Source organism: Ranitomeya imitator, chromosome 10, assembly GCF_032444005.1.
Source record: "Ranitomeya imitator isolate aRanImi1 chromosome 10, aRanImi1.pri, whole genome shotgun sequence".
Taxonomy (NCBI): domain Eukaryota; kingdom Metazoa; phylum Chordata; class Amphibia; order Anura; family Dendrobatidae; genus Ranitomeya; species Ranitomeya imitator.
In genome coordinates, this window is record NC_091291.1 from 63,152,989 (window position 1) to 63,175,389 (window position 22,401).

Genomic DNA, 22,401 nt, shown 5'->3' on the forward strand with positions numbered 1-22,401 from the left:
TCAGTGGCTGTGCTCGTATAGACAGCATGAGCTATTGAACTTGCTGATTGGCTGCAGCATTATTGACATGTTGGCAAAACTGCATATATCGGGCCAGAACGGAGACTCAATGCTGGAAGGTGAGTTAGACAGCCGGGGAAAGGGCTTCTCTGAAAATGGGAAAAAAACTACTTTTAGTTTTAAACAAAATCTAGGAACAAGATAGTATTGAGTTTAGATTATTAGGGAGAACATTGATTGGAAGAGCACTGATCATTACAAGGACATGGTATTATCATTTTTTTTTCACATCCAATAATGCTTTACATTGTGCCAGTGCCAGGCAGCAGCTGCCAAGGCAAACAGGATCATGGGGTGCATTAAAAGAGGTCTGGATACACATGATGAGAGCATTATACTGCCTCTGTACAAATCCCTAGTTAGACCGCACATGGAGTACTGTGTCCAGTTTTGGGCACCGGTGCTCAGGAAGGATATAATGGAACTAGAGAGAGTACAAAGGAGGGCAACAAAATTAATAAAGGGGATGGGAGAACTACAATACCCAGATAGATTAGCGAAATTAGGATTATTTAGTCTAGAAAAAAGACGACTGAGGGGCGATCTAATAACCATGTATAAGTATATAAGGGGACAATACAAATATCTCGCTGAGGATCTGTTTATACCAAGGAAGGTGACGGGCACAAGGGGGCATTCTTTGCGTCTGGAGGAGAGAAGGTTTTTCCACCAACATAGAAGAGGATTCTTTACTGTTAGGGCAGTGAGAATCTGGAATTGCTTGCCTGAGGAGGTAGTGATGGCGAACTCAGTCGAGGGGTTCAAGAGAGGCCTGGATGTCTTCCTGGAGCAGAACAATATTGTATCATACAATTAGGTTCTGTAGAAGGACGTAGATCTGGGGATTTATTATGATGGAATATAGGCTGAACTGGATGGACAAATGTCTTTTTTCGGCCTTACTAACTATGTTACTATGTTACTATGTAACTCAACATAACTAATATCAACTTTGATCAACTCGCTAAAAAATTGAGACTTGGTGTGTAGTATAAACTAAAGGTATAGCGTGTAGGTAAACTAAACTTTCCTCTCAGTGAACTGGTTAGCCTTAACTGACCAATCAACGGGTTTGTGGCATCTGATGGCTGTGATTGGGCCTCTGTCACATATTAATGATTGGCTGCAGTTGATGATGGCGGTTAGCAGACCTATGTCACCATGTCTTTTCTCATGGCGATCTCTTATAAATGCATAGTAAATATACAGATTTTTTGCTTTAAGATCTTCCCTTTGCAGTCTCCCTGATAGCACTGTAGAGTGAATTGTAGTCACAGATCACAACTCTACCCTTACAGAGCTGATCTAAAAATCAATCTGACTAAAGGTGAGGAAAACTATTCACAGATCATCCACACTGGGTACTGACTTATTGTTTTTGAGCTCTCCGCTAAAAAGTCATTTTAAGTTAAATTAATCAAGCCACATTGGTAAGCTCTAGACTAGAGTACAATGTAAGGGCAAACCTCTTCAACAACCCTTAGGGTATGTGCACACGATGCAGATTTAGTGCAGAACTGCAGCAGATTTTTCTGCAGCAGAAACGCTGCAGAACTGCACTGTGATTTACAGTACAATGTAAATCAATGTGAAAAATAATGCTGTTAACATGGTGCAGAAAAATCTGCGCAGAAACGCTGCAGATTTCAAAGAAGTGCATGTCACTTCTTTTGTGCAGTTCTGCAGCGTTTCTGCACCCCTCCATAATAGAAATCCGCAGGTGCGTTTTTGTGTTTTTTGCGCGTTTTTGGTGCGTTTTTGATGCGTTTTTATGCGTTTTTTGTGCAGATTTGTGCACAAAAAACGCATTAAAAAAAGCATCAAAAACGCGCAAAAAACGCATAAAAAACGCACCTGCGGATTCTGCCAGGAGATGCAGATTTAGTGCAGATTTTATGCAGAAAATTCTGCACCAAATCTGCATCGTGTTCACACAGCCTTAAATGTGTGGGATAAAAAAGTGTATGCGTTAATGTGTAGCATAAATGTGCTACATTGTAAATATTAAAAATATATTTATTCATAACCTGCAGATTGTGAACAGCTACAAAGAGTTAAAGTACCAAAGATCACTTTCTTCAGATGCTGCTCGACTCTCTGGTCCCAACGCTTCACTGCAGGGCATGTGAGTAGTGCTGAAAATCATTTCCATTGTTATTATGTGCAGTCATAAAATTTAGAGAGAACTTTTTCACTGGAGTTTTAGACTGTATGCATCCAATCGGTGCTGATCCACTGCTTCCAGAATGGTTTGTCTTTTTTTCTGTCTCTTTTTTCCAAAGTTATATTTTCCAGTAATAATGGTGCAAATGTTCTCTTTGAAGGAAATCTATCACCTTGATTGCAAGAATGTTGTCACTTACTAAGCTATTTGCTGTTGGTACAATAAAATCAGTATGTTATCAACAGGAGATTATCACTACTGGACTTGCTGTCACATGCCTCCTAGTCCTGCTGCTAAATGTAACCCCACCCCTACAACTTTAAGCTGCCAGCCATTGGTGTTGGTCAGGTTATAAATGAATCAGCTTTATGAGCATTGCTAGATAGGGATGAGCAAACACAAACCGGAAAATTCGGGGTTCATACTGAACATGGACATTTTACTGTATGTTCGATTTCTTGTTTGACTTTGTCAGTCTAATAAAGCTTGTTGAAAAGCTGCAGCACAGTCAATCAACAAGCTTTTAGACTGTGTGCGCTTCAGATGCCATACCTGCCTTGCCAAGTATTGGCATGGCTGTGACTGACCAAAGCAGCACGTGACTTGCCGTTATACTCTAGTTAGTGTATGGATAGGACGCAGTTGGATTGAGGGACAGATTCTGACAGCAAAATCTGCAAACACAATGCACTGTGTCCTCTGGGACCCCTATATATGCTATTTCTGTGCTATAAGCTGCTGTGTGTGCCCTGAAAAGCAGTCTGTGAGAGTATTGTGCTAAAATCTGCTGCTGTGTACTCTGCACCCTCTGCCTGTGGGAGTACTGTCCTTTTATGCTGCTGTGTACTATGTACCCCTCATCTGTGGGAGTACTGTCTTTTGAGCTGCTGGGTACTCTGCATCCTCCGCTTATGGGTGGGAGTACTGTCCTTTGAGCCGCTGTGTGCACTCTGCACCCTCCACCTGTGGGAGTACTGTCCTTTTATGCTGCTGTTTACTCTGCACCCCCCACCTGTGGGAGTACTGTCCTTTGAGCCGCTGTGTGTACTCTGCACCCTCCACCTGTGGGGGAGTACTGTCCTTTTATACTGCTGTGTACTCTGCAGCCTCCAACTGTGGGAATACTGTCCTTTAAGCTGCTGTGTACTCTGCACACCCCCTACATGTGGGAGCAATGTCCTTTAAGCCCTCCCGACAGCACCACAGGAGGTAGTCCTTCCTTGACCTAAGACTGGGCAGGAACACAGAGGTTAAAAGGCCCATCCTTCCTCCACCTTCCAGTATTTTTCTTGTCCCCAACAGGGACAGATGAATGAGAGGAGCATGAGAAAAGCAGAAGAAATCTTCCTGATCAGTTGAGCAGGAACTCCTGATTACTGGACAAGAGAGGATCGGGGGAGTTGTCCTATAATCACTCTCCGTCCTGCTGCATGGTCCGAAGGCCGACACCTCACTGAACAAGAGGTCCCTAAGCCTGCCAGTAGAGCTGGGGCTCCTGGTTCAAGCCGCTTCCCCCTCAGGGGGCCTCTCGGCTCTCACATCCGTCCCCTGCCGGCATTATCTGGAGGCTGACACCACGCTGAATATGGGGTCCCTCAGCCTGCCACTAGAGCTTGGGGCTCTGGGGGCAAGGCGCTTCCCGATCAGGGGGGCTCTTGGCTCAGTCTCGACCATTTCCTGGTCGTGTTACAGGGGATCGACATGTAAATCTCTATTACCCGGCATACACTCCAGCAGAGACCGCACTTTGGGAAAAGGAGCTCCACAAATAACCTGCCTAAAGGGGAAAGCCGCTCCTGACGATGCAGATGGTAGACAGGCGAGAGGTAAACTATTGTACTTCTGAGCCTCAATTACCAGTGCAGCAAAACTGCCATAATTAGAGAAACAAATGACTGGCTGTGCTGAACCCTATCAAGCAGTCTGTGACTGACACCTCTCTGGGTAGAGGTCCCTCAGTCAGCCGGCATCCAGTGCACTTTCTACACAATGCAGTGTTCCACTTCCCTCTTCTAATGATATCTGGAGGTGAAGGGAAGGCAGCACAGGTACGAGCACAGTGTAAATACTGTCTCGAAAGGCAAGGCCTCTGTGCTGATACTAAGCCTCATGCCTTTATGCCAAAGCTAGGCCGGGGGCCTCATGTACTGATGTTTCGGCTTCAGAATTTAACTTAGGGTACCGTCACACTATACCATTTCGATCGCTACGACGGTACGATTCGTGACGTTCCAGCGATATCGTTACGATATCGCTGTGTCTGACACGCAGCAGCGATCAGGGATCCTGCTGAGAATCGTACGTCGTAGCAGATCGTATGGAACTTTCTTTCATCGCTGGATCTCCCGCTGTCATCGCTAGATCGGTGTGTGTGACACCGATCTAGCGATCTAGCGATGCGATCCAGCGATGCGTTCCCTTGTAACCAGGGTAAACATCGGGTAACTAAGCGCAGGGCCGCGCTTAGTAACCCGATGTTTACCCTGGTTACAAGCGTAAAACTAAAAAAAAACAAACAGCACATACTTACATTCTGGTGTCCGTCAGGTCCCTTGCCGTCTGCTTCCAGCACTGTGACTGCCAGCTGTAAAGTGAAAGCAGAGCACAGCGGCTGTGCTTTCACTTTCACTTTACGGCCGGCAGTCACAGTAACATAGTAACATAGTTAGTAAGGCCGAAAAAAGACATTTGTCCATCCAGTTCAGCCTATATTCCATCATAATAAATACCCAGATCTACGTCCTTCTACAGAACCTAATAATTGTATGATACAATATTGTTCTGCTCCAGGAAGACATCCAGGCCTCTCTTGAACCCCTCGACTGAGTTCGCCATCACCACCTCCTCAGGCAAGCAATTCCAGATTCTCACTGCCCTAACAGTAAAGAATCCTCTTCTATGTTGGTGGAAAAACCTTCTCTCCTCCAGACGCAAAGAATGCCCCCTTGTGCCCGTCACCTTCCTTGGTATAAACAGATCCTCAGCGAGATATTTGTATTGTCCCCTTATATACTTATACATGGTTATTAGATCGCCCCTCAGTCGTCTTTTTTCTAGACTAAATAATCCTAATTTCGCTAATCTATCTGGGTATTGTAGTTCTCCCATCCCCTTTATTAATTTTGTTGCCCTCCTTTGTACTCTCTCTAGTTCCATTATATCCTTCCTGAGCACCGGTGCCCAAAACTGGACACAGTACTCCATGTGCGGTCTAACTAGGGATTTGTACAGAGGCAGTATAATGCTCTCATCATGTGTATCCAGACCTCTTTTAATGCACCCCATGATCCTGTTTGCCTTGGCAGCTGCTGCCTGGCACTGGCTGCTCCAGGTAAGTTTATCATTAACTAGGATCCCCAAGTCCTTCTCCCTGTCAGATTTACCCAGTGGTTTCCCATTCAGTGTGTAAAGGTGATATTGATTCCCTCTTCCCATGTGTATAACCTTACATTTATCATTGTTAAACCTCATCTGCCACCTTTCAGCCCAAGTTTCCAACTTATCCAGATCCATCTGTAGCAGAATACTATCTTCTCTTGTATTAACTGCTTTACATAGTTTTGTATCATCTGCAAATATCGATATTTTACTGTGTAAACCTTCTACCAGATCATTAATGAATATGTTGAAGAGAACAGGTCCCAATACTGACCCCTGCGGTACCCCACTGGTCACAGCGACCCAGTTTGAGACTATACCATTTATAACCACCCTCTGCTTTCTATCACTAAGCCAGTTACTAACCCATTTACACACATTTTCCCCCAGACCAAGCATTCTCATTTTGTGTACCAACCTCTTGTGCGGCACGGTATCAAACGCTTTGGAAAAATCGAGATATACCACGTCCAATGACTCACCGTGGTCCAGTCTATAGCTTACCTCTTCATAAAAACTGATTAGATTGGTTTGACAGGAGCGATTTCTCATAAACCCATGCTGATATGGAGTTAAACAGTTATTCTCATTGAGATAATCCAGAATAACATCCCTCAGAAACCCTTCAAATATTTTACCAACAATAGAGGTTAGACTTACTGGCCTATAATTTCCAGGTTCACTTTTAGAGCCCTTTTTGAATATTGGCACCACATTTGCTATGCGCCAGTCCTGCGGAACAGACCCTGTCGCTATAGAGTCACTAAAAATAAGAAATAATGGTTTATCTATTACATTACTTAGTTCTCTTAGTACTCGTGGGTGTATGCCATCCGGACCCGGAGATTTATCTAGCAGTTGTAACAATCTTGCCAACTTGGTGGTGGTTGTACCGGCACATCAGCATGTATTGTAAAATTTTATCCGTAAGATGGTAATGGCAACTAGTGTCTCTAAAAAATAAATTAAAAAACTTCTTAGGCCGGCTTCACACTTGCGAGTTTTACGAACGTAAGAGCGCAGAAACTACGTCCGTAAAACTCGCAAAAAATACGGCACAATTATTCTCTATGCCCCTGCTCCTATCTGCCGTATTTTACTGATCAGTATTATACGGCTTTCTACGGCCGTACAAAATCGCAGCATGCTGCGTTTGTCACCGTACTGCGCAAGAAATACGCCAATGAAAGTCAATGGGGGCGAGAAAAATACGGATTACACACGGACAAGCAGTGTGACTTGCGAGAAATACGCAGCGCTGTTAGAGAGAAAAGCCGGCAATTCAGTGCGGTGTACAGTAAAATCATAACTGACAGCTTACAATAGAATAGGTAGAATAAATGTGTACACATAGAATAGATATATATATATATATATATATATATATATATATATATATATATATATATATGTCAGTGAGACACATATATGTATATATATTAATATTTATTCCAGCGCTATACAGCTTGAAAGCCGGTAATTCAATTACCGGCTTTTTCTTTCTCCTTCCTAAACCCGACATGATTTGAGACATGGTTTACATACAGTAAACCATGTCTTCTCTCCATTATTTTTGCAGATTCCACACTACTAATGTCAGTAGTGTGTATCTGCAAAATTTGGCCGTTCTATCTACTAAATTAAAGGGTTAAATGGCGGAAAAAATTGGCGTGGGCTCCCGCACAATTTTCTCCGCCAGAGTAGTAAAGCCAGTGACTGAGGGCAGATATTAATAGCCTGGAGAGGGTCCACGGTTATTGCCCCCCCCCCCCCCCTGGCTAAAAACACCTGCCCCCAGCCACCCCAAAAAAGGCACATCTGTAAGATGCGCCTATTCTGGCACTTGGCCACTCTCTTCCCATTCCCGTGTAGCGGTGGGATATGGGGTAATGAAGGGTTAATGCCACCTTGCTATTGTAAGGTGACATTAAGCCTAATTAATAATGGAGAGGCGTCAATTATGACATCTATCCATTATTAATCCAATTGAAGTAAAAGGTTAAATAAAACACAAACACATTGAAATAATAATGAATAATGAAATAAAAACAATGGTTGTTGGAGTATTTTATTCTACGCCCAATCCAGTCACTGAAGACGCTCGTTCTGTAAGTAAAAAAACATAATAAACCAACAATATCCTTACCCTCCGCAGATCTGTAACGTCCAACGATGTAAATCCATCTGAAGGGGTTAAAATATTTTGCAGCCACGAGCTTTGCTAATGCAATGCTGCTCATGGCTGCAAAAACCCCGGAAAATGAAGGTAAAGTAGGTCAATGACCTATATTTACCTGCATTTGCGGTGAGGCGCCCTCTGCTGGCTGTTTCTAGATCGTGGGAACTTTCCTAGAAAGCTCCCAGGCTTGAGTTCATATGAGGACAACCAGCAGAGGGCGCCTCTTATGAACTCGAGCCTGGGAGCTTTCTAGGAAAGTTCCCACTATCTAGGAACAGCCAGCAGAGGGTGCCTCACCGCAAATGAATCTAAATATAGGTCATTGACCTACTTTACCTTCATTTTCCGGGGTTTTTGCAGCCATGAGCAGCATTGCATTAGCAAAGCTCGTGGCTGCAAAATATTTTAACCCCTTCAGATGGATTTACATCGTTGGACGTTGCAGATCTGCAGAGGGTAAGGATATTGTTGGTTTATTATGTTTTTTTACTTACAGAACGAGGGTCTTCAGTGACTGGATTGGGCGTAGAATAAAATACTCCAACAACCATTGTTTTTATTTCATTAAAATAATTTTAAATAATGTGTTTGTGTTTTATTTAACCCTTTACTTCAATTGGATTAATAATGGATAGATGTCATAATTGACGCCTCTCCATTATTAATTAGGCTTAATGTCACCTTAAAATAGCAAGGTGGCATTAACCCTTCATTACCCCATATCCCACCGCTACACGGGAATGGGAAGAGAGTGGCCAAGTGCCAGAATAGGCGCATCTTACATATATATATATATATATATATATATATATTTCTTTTTGGGATACGTGGATCACTTCTATGGCGGTATGTTGGTTTTGCAAGCCTGCAAGAAAACCACGCAGTACGGATGCCATACGGATTACATACGGAGGATGCCATGCGCAAAAAACGCTGAAACACCCTGCCTACGGAGGAGCTACGGACCTCTATTTTGGGGACTTTTCAGCGTATTACGGCCGTAATATACGGACCGTATTTTCATACGCTGAGTGTGAAGCCGGCCTTAGAGGTGATGGTAATAAAAATAAAACCAAACCAAACAGTAAAGATTTGTGTTCTGCTTTAAATATGGCGTGATTTATAAGATCAGACCAGTTATAAATAAAAGTTGGCATATCCTAAGAAAAGACACAGATCTAAGGCTAGTTTCACATTTGCGGTTGAGTCCGCAAACGCATGCAAAAAAGCATGCTAACGCAGCGATTTTTATCCTCAGCTTGCGCATGATGGGAAAAAATGCTGTGTTTGCATGCGTTTTTGCATGCGTTTGCTCTTTTTATGTACATGCGTTCGATAGGAAAAAGATTTTCCAGGATAATTTCCTTGACACAAGCCACACCCAATGGGCATGTCTCATGTAATTTCTGTATATAGACCCTTGTGCAAATGCAAGCAAACGCATGTCCTTTTGTTCCTATGCGTTCCTATAGACTGTATTGTGTTGTTTTGATGCACTCCTTCTGCATGCGTATGGCGGCGCAAATTTGACACCTCAAAAATTACTGCACGGTGCATTAGCCGCACACAGCGAAATGACGCATGTGTAAGCAAACGCAGGTGAACGCATGCAAACGCATGTACCTGCGTCCAAAATGTAAAAGATGTGAAATCAAGATGCATGCGGATGCATGCGTCAGAAACGCTGCGGACACAACGGCAAATGTGAAACCGGCCTTATAGGGGTAGTCTCTCAAAAACCCTTAATAGCAAATAGAAGAGGAACTAATCTTAACCCCTTAACGACCGCCGATACGCCTTTTAACGGCGGCAGTTAAGGGTACTTAAACCACAGCGCCGTTAATTAAGGGCGCTGTGGAAAAAGTGAATAGTGCCCCCCAGAGTCGGATTTTCTCTGGGGTCTCAGTTGCCGGCGGTAGCCGAGACCCCAGAGATCATGATTCGGGGGTTTTTTTACCGACTCCCGGGTTGTGATCGCCGGTAATTAACCATTTACCGGCGGTCGCAAAAAACCCCCGCGATTTCCCATTTAATTTCTGTGTTCTCCGATGTGATCGCACATCAGAGGACAGAGAAATGGGGCCCCGATAGCCCCGATACTCACCTGTCTCCACCGGTGCTCCTCGTGGCTCCCGATGGGCGACGCCATCTTGTCCCGGACAAAAAATGGCGGGTGCATGCGCAGTGCGCCCGCCGGCCGGCATCCAAAAGATCTTTGGGGTCTTGGCTGCCGGTGGTAGCCGAGTCCCCAAAAAACATGATCGGGGTCGGTTTTTACCGACCCCTGTTTTGCGATCGCCGGTAATTAATTGGCGGCCGCAAAAAAAAAAAAAGCTGTGTGTCATTCTCTGTCCTCTGATGTGATCGCACATCAGAGGACAGAGAAATAGGGGGATTCGGGGACCCTGTTATACTTTCCGGTGTCCCTGAGTCCTCCTGCATCTCCTGCCCACTGGCTTTTTCATCCGGTAAGAAAATGGCGGGCGCATGCGCAGTGCACCCTCCACGATCTGCCGGCCAGCAACTAGAGGAGTTGGGGCTAAATTTAGAGTTAGGGTTGGGGCTAAAGTTAGGGCTAGGGTTAGGCTTCCTTCACACTTGCGTCGGTAAGGGGCCGTCGAATTGCGTCGGCCCGACGTACCGACATGTTGTGAAAATTGTGCACAACGTGGGCAGCAGATGCAGTTTTTCAACGCATCCACTGCCCAGTCTATGTCCTGGGGAGGAGGAGGCGGAGTTACAGCCACGCGTGCGCGGTCGGAAATGGCGGACGCGACGTACAAAAACGTTACATTGAACTTTATTTGTGACGACGGTCCACCAAAACACAACGGATCCAGTGCACGACAGAAGCGACATGTGGCCATCCGTCGCGATCCGTCGGCAATACAAGTCTATGGGCAAAAGACGCATCCCGCGGGCACATTTGCAGGATCCGTTTTTTGTCCAAAACGATGGATTGCGACGGATGCCACACGATGCTAGTGTGAAAGTAGCTTTGGGGTTGGGGCTAAAGTTAGGGCTAGGGTTGGGATTAGGGTTTGGATTTTGGTTGGTATTAGGGTTAAGGTTGGCATTAGGGTTACGTTTGGGATTAGGGTTAAGGTTAGGGGTGTATTGGGATTAGGGTTAGGTTTGAGGTTAGGTTTGAGATTAGGATTAGAGGTGTGTTGGATTTAGGGTTTTGATTAGGGTTATGGTTACGGTTGAGATTAGGGTTGTTTTGGGGTTAGAGTTGTGATTATCGTTAGGGTTGTGATTATGATTATGGATCAGGTTGGGATTAAGGTTACGGGTGTGTTGGGGTTAGGTTTGGAGTTAGAATTGGGGGGTTTCCACTGTTTAGGTACATCACGGGGTCTCCAAACACGACAGCCAATTTTGCGCTCAAAAAGTCAAATGGTGCTCCCTCCCTTCTGAGCTCTGCCGTGCGCCCAAACAATGGTTTATCCCTGCATATGGGGCATCAGCGTACTCGGGATAAATTGGACAACAACGTTTGGTGTCCAATTTCTCCTGTTACCCTTGTGAAAATAAAAACTTGGAGGCTAAAAAATCTTTTTTGTGGAAAAAAAAATATTTTTTTATTTTCACGACTCTGCATTATAAACTTCTGTGAAGCACTTGGGCATTTAAAGTTCTCACCACACATCCAGGTAAGTTCCTTGGGGAGTCTAGTTTCCAAAATGGGGTCACTTGTGGGGGTTTCTAGTGTTTAGGTATATCAGGGGCTCTGCAAATGCAACATAACGCCCGCAGACCATTCTATCAAAGTCTGCATTCCAAAACGGCACTCCTTCCCTTCCGAGCTCTGCCATGTGCCCAAACAGTGGTCCCCCCACATATGGGGTATCAGCATATTTAGCATACATTGCACAATACATTTTGTGGTACAATTTCTCCTGTTACCTTTGTGAAAGTAAAAATTTGGGGATGAAAAGATCATTTTTGTGGAAAAAACATGATTTTTTTTTATTTTCATGGCTCTACATTATAGACTTCTGTGAAGCAGTTGGGGGTTCATAGTGCTCAAAGCACATCTAGATAAGCTCTTTGGGGGGGTCTAGTTTCCAAAATGGGGTCACTTGTGAAGGGTTTCTACTGTTTCGGTACATCAGGAGCTCTGCAAATGCAACATGACGCCCGCAGACCATCCCATCAAAGTCTGCATTCCAAGCGGCGCTCCTTCCCTTCCGAGCCCCGATGGGGGCCCAAACAGTGCCTCCCCCACATATGGGGTATCAGCATACCCAGGACAAACTGGTCAACAGATTTTGAGGTCCAATGTCTCCTGTTACCCTGAGAAAATAAAAAATTGCAGGCTAAAAAATCATTTTTGAGGGAAAAAAAAATATTTTTTATTTTCACGGCTCTACTTTATAAATTTCTGTGCAGCACTTGGAGGTTTAAAGTGCTCACCACACATCTAGATAAGTTCCGTAATGGGTCTAGTTTCCAAAATGGGGTCACTTGTGGGGGGTTTCTACTGCTTAGGCACATCAAGGGCTCTCCAAACGCGACATGGCTTCCGATCTCAGTTCCAGCCAATTCTACATTGAAAAAGTAAAACTGCACTCCTTCTCTTCCAAGCTCTGCGGTGCGCCCAAACAGTGGTTTACCCCCACATATCAGGTATCGACGTACTTAGGAGAAATTGCACAACAACTTTTGTGGTTTATTTTCTCCTGTTACATAGTTACATAGTTATTAAGGTTGAAGGAAGACTATAAGTCCATCTAGTTCAACCCATAGCCTTACCTAACATGCCCTAACATGTTGATCCAGAGGAAGGCAAAAAAAAACCATGTGGCAAAGAGTAAGCTCCACATTGGGGAAAAAAATTCCACATACGGCAATCAGTCTAGTTCCCTGGATCAACGCCCTATCAAGGAATCTAGTGTATATACCCTGTAACATTATACTTTTCCAGAAAGGTATCCAGTCCCCTCTTAAATTTAAGTAATGAATCACTCATTACAACATCATACGGCAGAGAGTTCCATAGTCTCACTGCTCTTACAGTAAAGAATCCACATCTGTTATTATGCTTAAACCTTTTTTCCTCAAAACGCAGAGGATGCCCCCTTGTCCCTGTTTCAGGTCTATGATTTAAAAGATCATCAGAAAGGTCTTTGTACTGTCCCCTCATATATTTATACATTTAAATAAGATCACCCCTTAGTCTTCGTTTTTCCATACTAAATAGCCCCAAGTGTAATAACCTATCTTGGTATTGCAGATCCCCCAGTCCTCTAATAACCTTGGTCGCTCTTCTCTGCACCCGCTCTATTTCAGCTATGTCTTTCTTATACACCGGAGACCAGAACTGTGCACAGTATTCTAAGTGGGGTCGAACTAGTGACTTGTATAGAGGTAAAATTATGTTCTCCTCGTGAGCATTCCATGCCTCTTTTAATGCATCCCAGTATTTTATTTGCCTTTGTAGCAGCTGCCTGACACTGGCCACTGAATATGAGTTTGTCATACACCCGGGTCTTTTTCATTGACGGTTTTGCCCAGAGTTTTAGAATTAAGCACATAATTATACATCTTATTACTTCTACCCAAGTGCATGACCTTACATTTATCCCCATTAAAGCTCATTTGCCATTTATCAGCCCAAGCTTCTAGTTTACATAAATCATCCTGTAATATAAAATTGTCCTCCTCTGTATTGATTACCCTGCAGAGTTTAGTGTCATCTGCAAATATTGAAATTCTACTCTGAATGCCCCCGACAAGGTCATTAATAAATGTGTTAAAAAGAAGAGGGCCCAATACTGACACCTGTGGTACCCCACTGCTAACCGCTACCCAGTCCGAGTGTGCTCCATTAATAACCACCCTTTGTTTCCTATCCCTGAGCCAGCTCTCAACCCACTTGCACATATTTCCCCTATCCCCATTAATCTCAATTTATGTATCAACCTTTTGTGTGGCACCGTATCAAAAACTTTTGAAAAGTCCATATACACTACGTCCACTGGGTTCCCTTGGTTCAATCCGGAACTTACCTCTTCATAGAAACTGATCAAATTAGTCTGACATGAACGGTCCCTAGTAAACCCGTGCTGATACTGGGTCATGAGGTTATTCCTCTTCAGATACTCCAGTATAGCATCCCTTAGAATGCCCTCCAGGATTTTACCCACAGTAGAGGTTAAGCTTACTGGCCTATAATTTCCGAGTTCAGTTTTTGTCCCCTTTTTGAATATTGGCACCACATTTGCTATACGCCAGTACTGTGGTACAGACCCTGTTATTATGGAGTCTTTAAAGATTAAAAATAATGGTCTATCAATGACTGTACTTAATTCCTGCAGTACTCGAGGGTGTATCCCATCCGTGCCCGGAGATTTGTCAATTTCAGTGATTTGTAGACGTTGCCACACTTCCTGCTGGGTTAAGCAGGTGACATTTATTTGGGAATTTTTATCACTAGTCATTTTGTCTGCCATCTGATTTTCTTGTGTAAATACTGATGAAAAAAAGTCATTTAGCATATTGGCTTTTTCCTCATCCTCATCCACCATTTCACCCAGACTATTTTTAAGGAGGCTAACACTATCGTTTTTTAGTTTCTTACTATTTATGTAGTTAAAGAATATTTTAGGATCTTGCTGCCTTGATTTGCTTTTTACAGAACTTATTTAATTTTTTGTATTAATTTAATTTAATGCCTCCTCACTACCTACTTCCTTTAATTCTCTAAATGCTTTCTTTTTGTCACTTATTGTGCCCCTTACAGCTCTTTTTAGCCATATTGGTTTCCTCCTATTTCTAGTATGTTTATACCCATATGGTATATACTGTGCGCAGGTCCTATCCAGGATGCTAATAAATGTCTCCCATTTTCTTTGTGTATTTTTGTGTCTCAGGATATCGTCCCAGTTAATTGCACCCAGATCCTCTCTCATCCGTTGGAAATTTGCCCTCCTGAAGTTTAGTGTCCTTGTAACCCCTCTATTACACATGTTTTTAAAGGATACATGAAAACTTATTATTTTGTGATCGCTATTTCCCAAGTGACCCCCAACCCTTATATTTGCTATACGGTCTGGCCTGTTGGTTAATATTAGGTCTAGCAGTGCCCTCCTTCTTGTTGGGTCCTGAACCAGTTGTGAAAGGTAATTGTCTCTCATAGTTGTCAAAAACCAATTACCTTTGCTGAAACTGCAGGTTTCTGTTCCCCAATTTATTTCAGGGTATTTGAAGTCCGCCATAATAATGACTTCTCCTTGAGTCGCAGCTTCATCTATTTGCCTTACGAGGATATTCTCCATTGCTTCCATTATTTTTGGAGATTTATAACAAACCCCTATCAGTAATTTATTATTTTTTCCCCCTCCCCTTATCCCCACCCACAGGGATTCAACATTATCATTACATTCACCTAAATTATCACGCAGGATGGGTTTTAAGGACGATTTTACATACAGACACACCCCTCCTTCTCGCTTATCTGTACGGTCATTTCTGAACAGGCTATAGCCCTGCAAGTTTACAGCCCAGTCATGGCTCTCGTCCGTTTTGTTGGCGAGGCTTCTGGCATTAGTATACATGCGCTTGATGTTCCTCTCTGTACCTCTATTTCTTAAATTATTAACTGTTCGAACCCCACCCCCCATGCCACCGCCACCCCCACCTTCCTTATTTGTGCCCAGGTCTCTATCTGCACTATCTTCCCCTCCTATAAAATGAATACCCTCCCCCCCATTTCCTAGTTTAAACACTCCTCCAACCTTCTAGCCATTTTCTCACCCAACACAGCTGCACCCTCCCCATTGAGGTGCAGCCCGTCCCTAGCGTAGAGCCTGTAGCCAACTGAGAAGTCGGCCCAGTTCTGCAGGAACCTAAATCCCTCCTTCCTACACCAATTCTTGAGCCACTTATTAACCTCCCTAATCTCCCGTTGCCTCTCTGGTGTGGCACTTGGTACAGGCAGTATTTCGGAAAATACCACGTTGGAGGTCCTTGCTTTCAACTTGCGGCCTAATTCCCTGAAATCATCTTTAAGGACCTTCCACCTACCTCTAACTTTGTCGTTAGTGCCAATATGCACCATGACCGCTGGGTCCTCACCAGCCCCTCCCAATAATCTGTCCACCCGATCAGCGATGTGTTACCCTTGTGAAAATAAAAATTTTGGGGAAAAAAGATCATTTTTTAGAAAAAATTTGATTTTTTATTTTCACGGCTCTAGGTTATAAACTTCTGTGAAGCACTGGGGGGTTCAAAGTGCTTGCCACACATCTAGATAAGTTCCTTATGGGGTCTAGTTTCCAAAATGGTGTCACTTGTGGAGTGTTTCCACTGTTTATGACATCAGGGGCTCTCAAAACGCGACATGGCATCCGATCTCAATTCCAGCCAATTCTGCATTGAAAAAGTCAAACGACGTTCCTTCTCTTCCAAGCTCTGTGGTGCGCCCAAACAGTGGTTTACCCCCACATGTAGGGTATCTGCATATTCAGGAGAAATTGCACAACATAATTTATGGTTAAATTTCTGCTTTTACACTTATGAAAATAACAAAAAAATGGTGCTGAAGTACAATGTTTGCAAAAAAAAGTTAAATGTTCATTTTTTCCTTCCACATTGTTTTCGTTCCTGTGAAGCACGTAAAGGGTTAATAAACTTCTTGAATGTGGTTTTGAGCACCTTGAAGGGTGCAGTTTTTAGAATGGTGTCACACTTGGTTATTTTCTATCATGTAGACCCCTCAAAATGACTTCAAATGTGATGTGGTCCCTAAAATAAAATGATGTTGTAAAAATGAGAAATTGTTGGTCAATTTTAACTCTTATAACTCCCTAATAATAAAAAAAAAAAAAGTTTCCAAAATTGTGCTGATGTAAAGTAGACATGTGGGAAATGTTATTTATTAACTATTTTGTGTGACATATCTCTCTGATTTAAGGGCATAAAAATACAAAGTTTGAAAATTGCTAAATTTCCGTTTTTTTCCATAAATAATTGCAAGTTATATCGAAGAAATGTTACCACTAACATGAAGTACAATATGTCACGAAAAAACAATCTCTGTATCAGTGGGATCTGTTAGTGTTCCAGAGTTATAACCTCATAAAATGACAGTGGTCAGAATTGTAAAAATTGGCTCAGTCATTAAGTACCAAATTGTGCTCTGTCACTAAGGAGTTAAAGATGTCTTAGTGCAGAATCGATTACAAACAGAAAAATAATTGCATACACACATTTAAACCAAAAGGAAACCATAAATGTGGTCACTGTTTATTTTGCCGTTACCATCTTAGAGGTAAAATTTTAGAAATAGGTCCAATTTCTCACCGTGTACATTTCATTTCTTGCATGTAGTCCATGTGGTCTTTTCTATATTGACAAGACGATATGTCCAGTCCCTTGTTTATTCGCTTACGAGAACCCTTTAGGTCAATTGTCGCAGACAAAAGCTCCAGAAGATAGATAGACCATATGCAAGAGTTCCAATTTGGTAATCCAGATTTGTTAACCTTTGAAAGTCTGAAAAGAGTCTAACTGCCAACACACGGTGGGGATCTCCACAGACTTCTGTTGTAGAGAGAATCTAGGTGGATGTTGTTAGGGGTCGAGTTCCTGCCTCTGCACAGGGGGAATCTCGGGCCATCTCTGCTGCGGTCTCCCATTCTTCTCCTGCCGCAGTGGAGCCTGCTCAGCGGAGACGTCAATCCCAGCATCTCGCTCAGTCTGACTCTGTGCTAAGAGTTACTTCTGCATTTCCTGCTTCTGCCATTGAAGTCAGTGCTGGGCAGCAGCGAGCAGACGCTTCTGGGACTAAGTCCTGCTTTTCACGTTCTGAGCATGCCCAGAGTAAGATCTCTCAGTGGAGATCGAGGGTCACATGATCAGATACTGCAGCTAAGGTCATTGGTCCTTCAGGAAGGCCCTGTTGGTGCTCACGCTCTGTGGCAGCTTCTCTTTGGTCCTTCTAGGAAGGTCCTATACGTGCTGCAACTATTTAAGGCTCGCATGGCCGCACGGCCATGCGCTAGTATTGTCTTTTGTTATGTGCTTTGCGCCAGTGTGGTCACGTGAGAGTGTGTTCAGGGACCCGGGTGAAATAAGCCCCTAGAATGCTGACACCTCCGGCGAGGAGTTTGTGTTTGAATGTATTCAGGGACCTGGCTGAAATAAGCCCCTAGCATGCTGGCACCTCCGGCGAGGAGATTTGTGTGCATGCGTGACCACTGGCTGCTCTCTGGGCAGTTAGCCTTTGCCTCTGTGGAGTCTAACAGGGCACAGTGCTTTTCTTTCACGGCTACTCAGTGAATTAACGGAGTTAGTCCATACCGCCATATAGTACCGCCGTTTGCTAGCAGCAGGTACTCCTGCACGTTGGACCCCGGGCTGCGAACGCACCAATATCAATAAAAACATCTCTATTTACTCAGTGCGTTCCGCTAGCCCTAACAGGTGTTCACTTGCATTTAAAAGTATCCCTTGTCACTTCCCCTTATGCATGAAACCCGTTGAAGCGCATTAAGCGCGAAATGGCCGTCATTTCCTGAAGTACCCCACACTCGTCCCACTGAGCCCGAACTCACTACTACATGACTGAATAAAGGATGTTTTTATCGGAGGGTGAGTGCTACTTTTTCTTCTATTTTGGATATTGTAATCTCAAAGGCCTTGATGGTATACACATGTAATCCGATGGTTGATGGTGGTTTGCTAAAAGACTGAACAGGTGGTATACAGCTGCTTCATTCATGGATTAAGTGTCGGCATTCCTTTTGCTATAAATTTTCTACAGCAGCATGTATTACCTCATGTGTACCATGTTGCACAAAGGCAACTACAAGCTGTCGTCGGTGCGAGGTGTATTGTCTGTGTCCTCTCTATTGTCTGTATCCCACCAGCCATGCTCCAGTAATGCCTGTGAGCTGCTTTGAATGCCACCCTTCTCTGAACACAATTGTTCCTCATTCTCCTTCTCCTAGTCCTCATCAACCTCCAAAACTGTCCTCTGGCTGGACCTTGCTGCTGTTGGTCCTCAAAGACGTGTAGACGCCTGGCTTGATAATGTTGTGAATTGTCTTCTGTTCCTCCTCCCCTTCCACGTGTGCCACCACCTTACCAATTATCACCTGAAGTTTTGTTTTTCTAGGAGGCATAGAAGTGGTATAGTAATGCTAATGATGATGGCATTATCAGCGCTTGTCATGGTGGAATACTCGAAGCAGCGCAACACTGCACACATTTCCCCCATGGAGGGCCACTTATTGGTTGTGAAGTGGTAGTGTTCTGCAAAGCGACTCACCTATGCGTGTTGCATCTCAAACTCCATTATTGTTTGCTGCTGCATGCACAGTCTCTCCTGCATGTGCAAACTGGAGTTCCACCTTGTGACATATAATGCGGTGTGTGAGAAGGCAGAAGTAAAGTTGCAGCATAGAAAAGCGTGCAGCAGCAGGGCGAAAACCTTAAAACCACATATGGATGGCCCCGCACTTTCTGACTGGATGAGAAGACTGTGGAGGAAGCTGAATAGGAAGAGTAGTCAACATGGACAAAGACAGCTGACTTAATGGCTGGGGGCCGGCCGCGGTCCACAGTAGCAGCCAACTTAATGGCTATGGCCATCTTTGGTGCTTTTGCACCGTGAACTATCTTGCTGTTCAGCTGGGGCTCCATGACCACCACCTCTTCCTCTGAACTGCTCACATCACTCGGATGGCCTTGACCCTATGTGGTATCTAGAACTTCATCATCTCTTATCGCATCATCGCGTCTCTCCAGTCTGTCCTTATCTCTGCTGCCCTACTAATCCACTTCTGTTGCTACTCCTCCACTTCTCCCTTGTGCCAACCCCTTCACTCTCTCCCAGGTCCAAAAGGTATCCACTTCAAGCTACTAACACTGCCCTTGAAAGCCATCTACAATTTGTTTCCCCCATATATCTCTGAACTAGGGTTGAGCGAAATGGATCGGACAAATTCTAAAATCGCCGACTTTCGGCAAAGTCGGGTTTAATGAAACCCGACCCGATCCTAGTGTGGGATTGGCCATGAGGTTGGCTTTCTTCGCGCCAAAGTCGCGTTTCATATGATGCTTTCAGCGCCATTTTTCAGCCAATGAAGGAGGACGCAGAGTGTGGGCAGCGTGATGACATAGGTCTTGGTCCCCACCATCTTAGAGAAGGGCATGACAGTGATTGGCATGCTTTCTTCAGCATCACAGGGGCTATAAAGAGGCGTGCACGCCGACCGCCATCTTATTTCTGCCGATCGTAGCCTAGGCAGAGGTTGCTGCAGCTTCATCAGAAGAAGGGATATAGTTAGGGAAGATTAACCCCCGAAACTGCTTGTGCTGTAGCGATTTCCACTGTCCAACACCACCATTTGTTTGCAGGGACAGTGGAGGCTATATTTTTGTGCATCAGCTTTGTAGCTTATTATGCTGCCTTATAAGGCTCCCTGATAGCTGCATTGCTGTTTGCATGCTGCTATGCAAACCAACTGCTTTTTAAAAGCAAAAATCCTGTTGCTCCTTTCTGCACAGTTATCTTGTTTATTTGTCCACACTTTGTGCGCAGCAGTCCTTTTTATTGCTGCCATACTTTTCCTGAGATCATTGTAGGGGAATTGAAATTGTACTACAGTCCTTGTATTTTTTCATATATCTTCCAGCCACTTTCTGCCACTTACATTTTGTTGTTTTATACACTGGGCCTGAGTTTTGGTTGAGTCTCCCCCCCCCCCCCCCCCCAAAAAAAAAAAAAAAAAAAAGTGAGATTCAAATTCTCACAAAGTGGATATACTTCTGTCTTGTTACTTTGTCGTATATCAGCCAGCCACTTTCTGCTGCTTAGATTATGTTGTTATATACACTGGGCCTAAGTTGTGGTTCAGTCTCCCCACAAAAAAGGGAGATTCAAATTCTCACAAAGTGGATATACAGTCATGGTCAAAAGTATTGACACCCCTGCAATTCTGTCAGATAATACTCATTTTCTTCCTGAAAATGATTGCAAACACAAATTATTTGGTATTATCTTCATTTAATTTGTCTTAAATGAAAAAACACAAAAGAGAAAGGAGGGGGCAGGAATAAGCAGGGCTAGATGGAAGCCCCCCATGACCGTGCTTGGTCATGGGCTTGTATATTTTCAAAATAGCGCTGGGTTAAAATGATTGGGTGTTAGGAGTTGTGGGAGAGGTTGTCCGTGGGAGGCGTGGGGGCTATATTAGGGAGAAGTGCGGGAAAAGGCCGCACTTGCTGGATACGGAAGCCTGAGACAGACACGACAGAGAGCACTGCACCCCCTCCGAAAAGTTTCTACATCACCTGAGGCCAGGATGGAGTCGGTGGACGCGTTAGTGGGGCGCCTGAGGGACTTTGCCAGATCCAGGAGAGGAGGGTGGCTGGAGGAGCAGCTGGCGGCGCTGCTCGGATCGGCTGGAACACCGGAGGCCTGCAGCTGGCGCGGCAGGCGCACGGGGCCCCCACAGCGTCTCTCACCAGAGGTGAGCACGCGCGGCAGGCGCAGGCTTAGGAGCCCCTCTTGGGACCCTGCGGTGGCTGGGAGCAGCGGTGCGGCGTCCCCCCGCTGTTCCCCCTCCGGCAGGAATTGTCCTTGCCGGCCGGCTGGCGCAGGGAGAAGAACCGCACCGGAAGTTAGGCCTGCAGTGACGCGGCAGGCTGCAGCGAGGGCCACGAGTGCAGCAGCAGGAGGATCGGAGCCCAGGAGAGGTGTCACGGCGGCCAGGGCAGGAGGGAGCTCGTCCATGGCGGCGGACGCCAGCAGGGAGGATCACGGCGCAGCGGGCACCAGAGGAGCAGCGGCAAGAACAGGGCCGGCCGGAGGCCACACGGGACGTCTATGCCGGTGGCCACGGCGGTGCAGGCGGCGTCCAGGCAGTGTGACGCGGAAGATGTTCATCGGTCTAGAGGTGCGGCGGGAAGTGGGGACCCACTGCCTGGCAGACAGGGAGGACGTGAGCCAGACATGGAGCCGCCGATTATGGAACAAGTTTGGTCCAGGTTTGGGAGAAGGTCGGTCGGGCGAGTTTCGGCAGACGCTCCGGTCCCCCCTGGTGACGTGGAGGCCGGGGGCGCGGGCTGGGAGCAGCACAGTGGTGCTAAAGATCCGTTTTCGGACGAAGAGCCTGAGCCGGTGGAGGAGCGGCGGGATTCGGGACGCACGGCTGGCAGGGACCCAGCACCTGCACAACTCGGCGAGTACCAATCTATTTCTAGTTTGTTGCTTAGGGGGTTTTTTGGCGCGGAGGTTAGGGGGGAGCAGACGTCAAGTGGGCGGGTGACAGATATTGGAGGGAGCAGCGGGGCTGCGGAGTCGGGGCTGTGTGATTTATTGGTGAGCGTGTTGCAACTGTTGAGCAAATTTGCAGAGTGGGGCTGTGAGAGAGGCTTGGGGTTTGCCGGCCCGGGCATGGCTTCCAGGGGTGGGGGTTTCGGTGCAGGCTATACCTGATTCGGGTAGTTTGAGTGGGCGAGCAATCGCCATCGGCGTCTGGTGTGTCCGTATCCGTGCAAACGGAGAAGGATAAAGTGGACACGGTGAAGTTGGATGATAGAGCTAAAGGCGAAGTGTATGTTTGTTTTGAGGGGCCGCTGGGGGCTCATTTGAAGAAGGTCAAGG

The 22,401-nt window shown here is 45.1% G+C and overlaps 1 protein-coding gene across 3 annotated transcripts in view; it reads left to right on the plus strand.

The window, feature by feature from the left end:
* LOC138651327 (C-Jun-amino-terminal kinase-interacting protein 4-like) overlaps nucleotides 1-22,401 on the plus strand; it is an 834,119-nt gene that overhangs the window by 185,603 nt on the left and 626,115 nt on the right. For all 3 annotated transcript variants that reach the window (XM_069741428.1, XM_069741429.1, XM_069741430.1), the window contains exon 4: nucleotides 2,094-2,185. In XM_069741428.1, coding sequence (XP_069597529.1) covers nucleotides 2,094-2,185 — 92 coding nt within the window. The remainder of the gene's footprint in view (nucleotides 1-2,093; nucleotides 2,186-22,401) is intronic.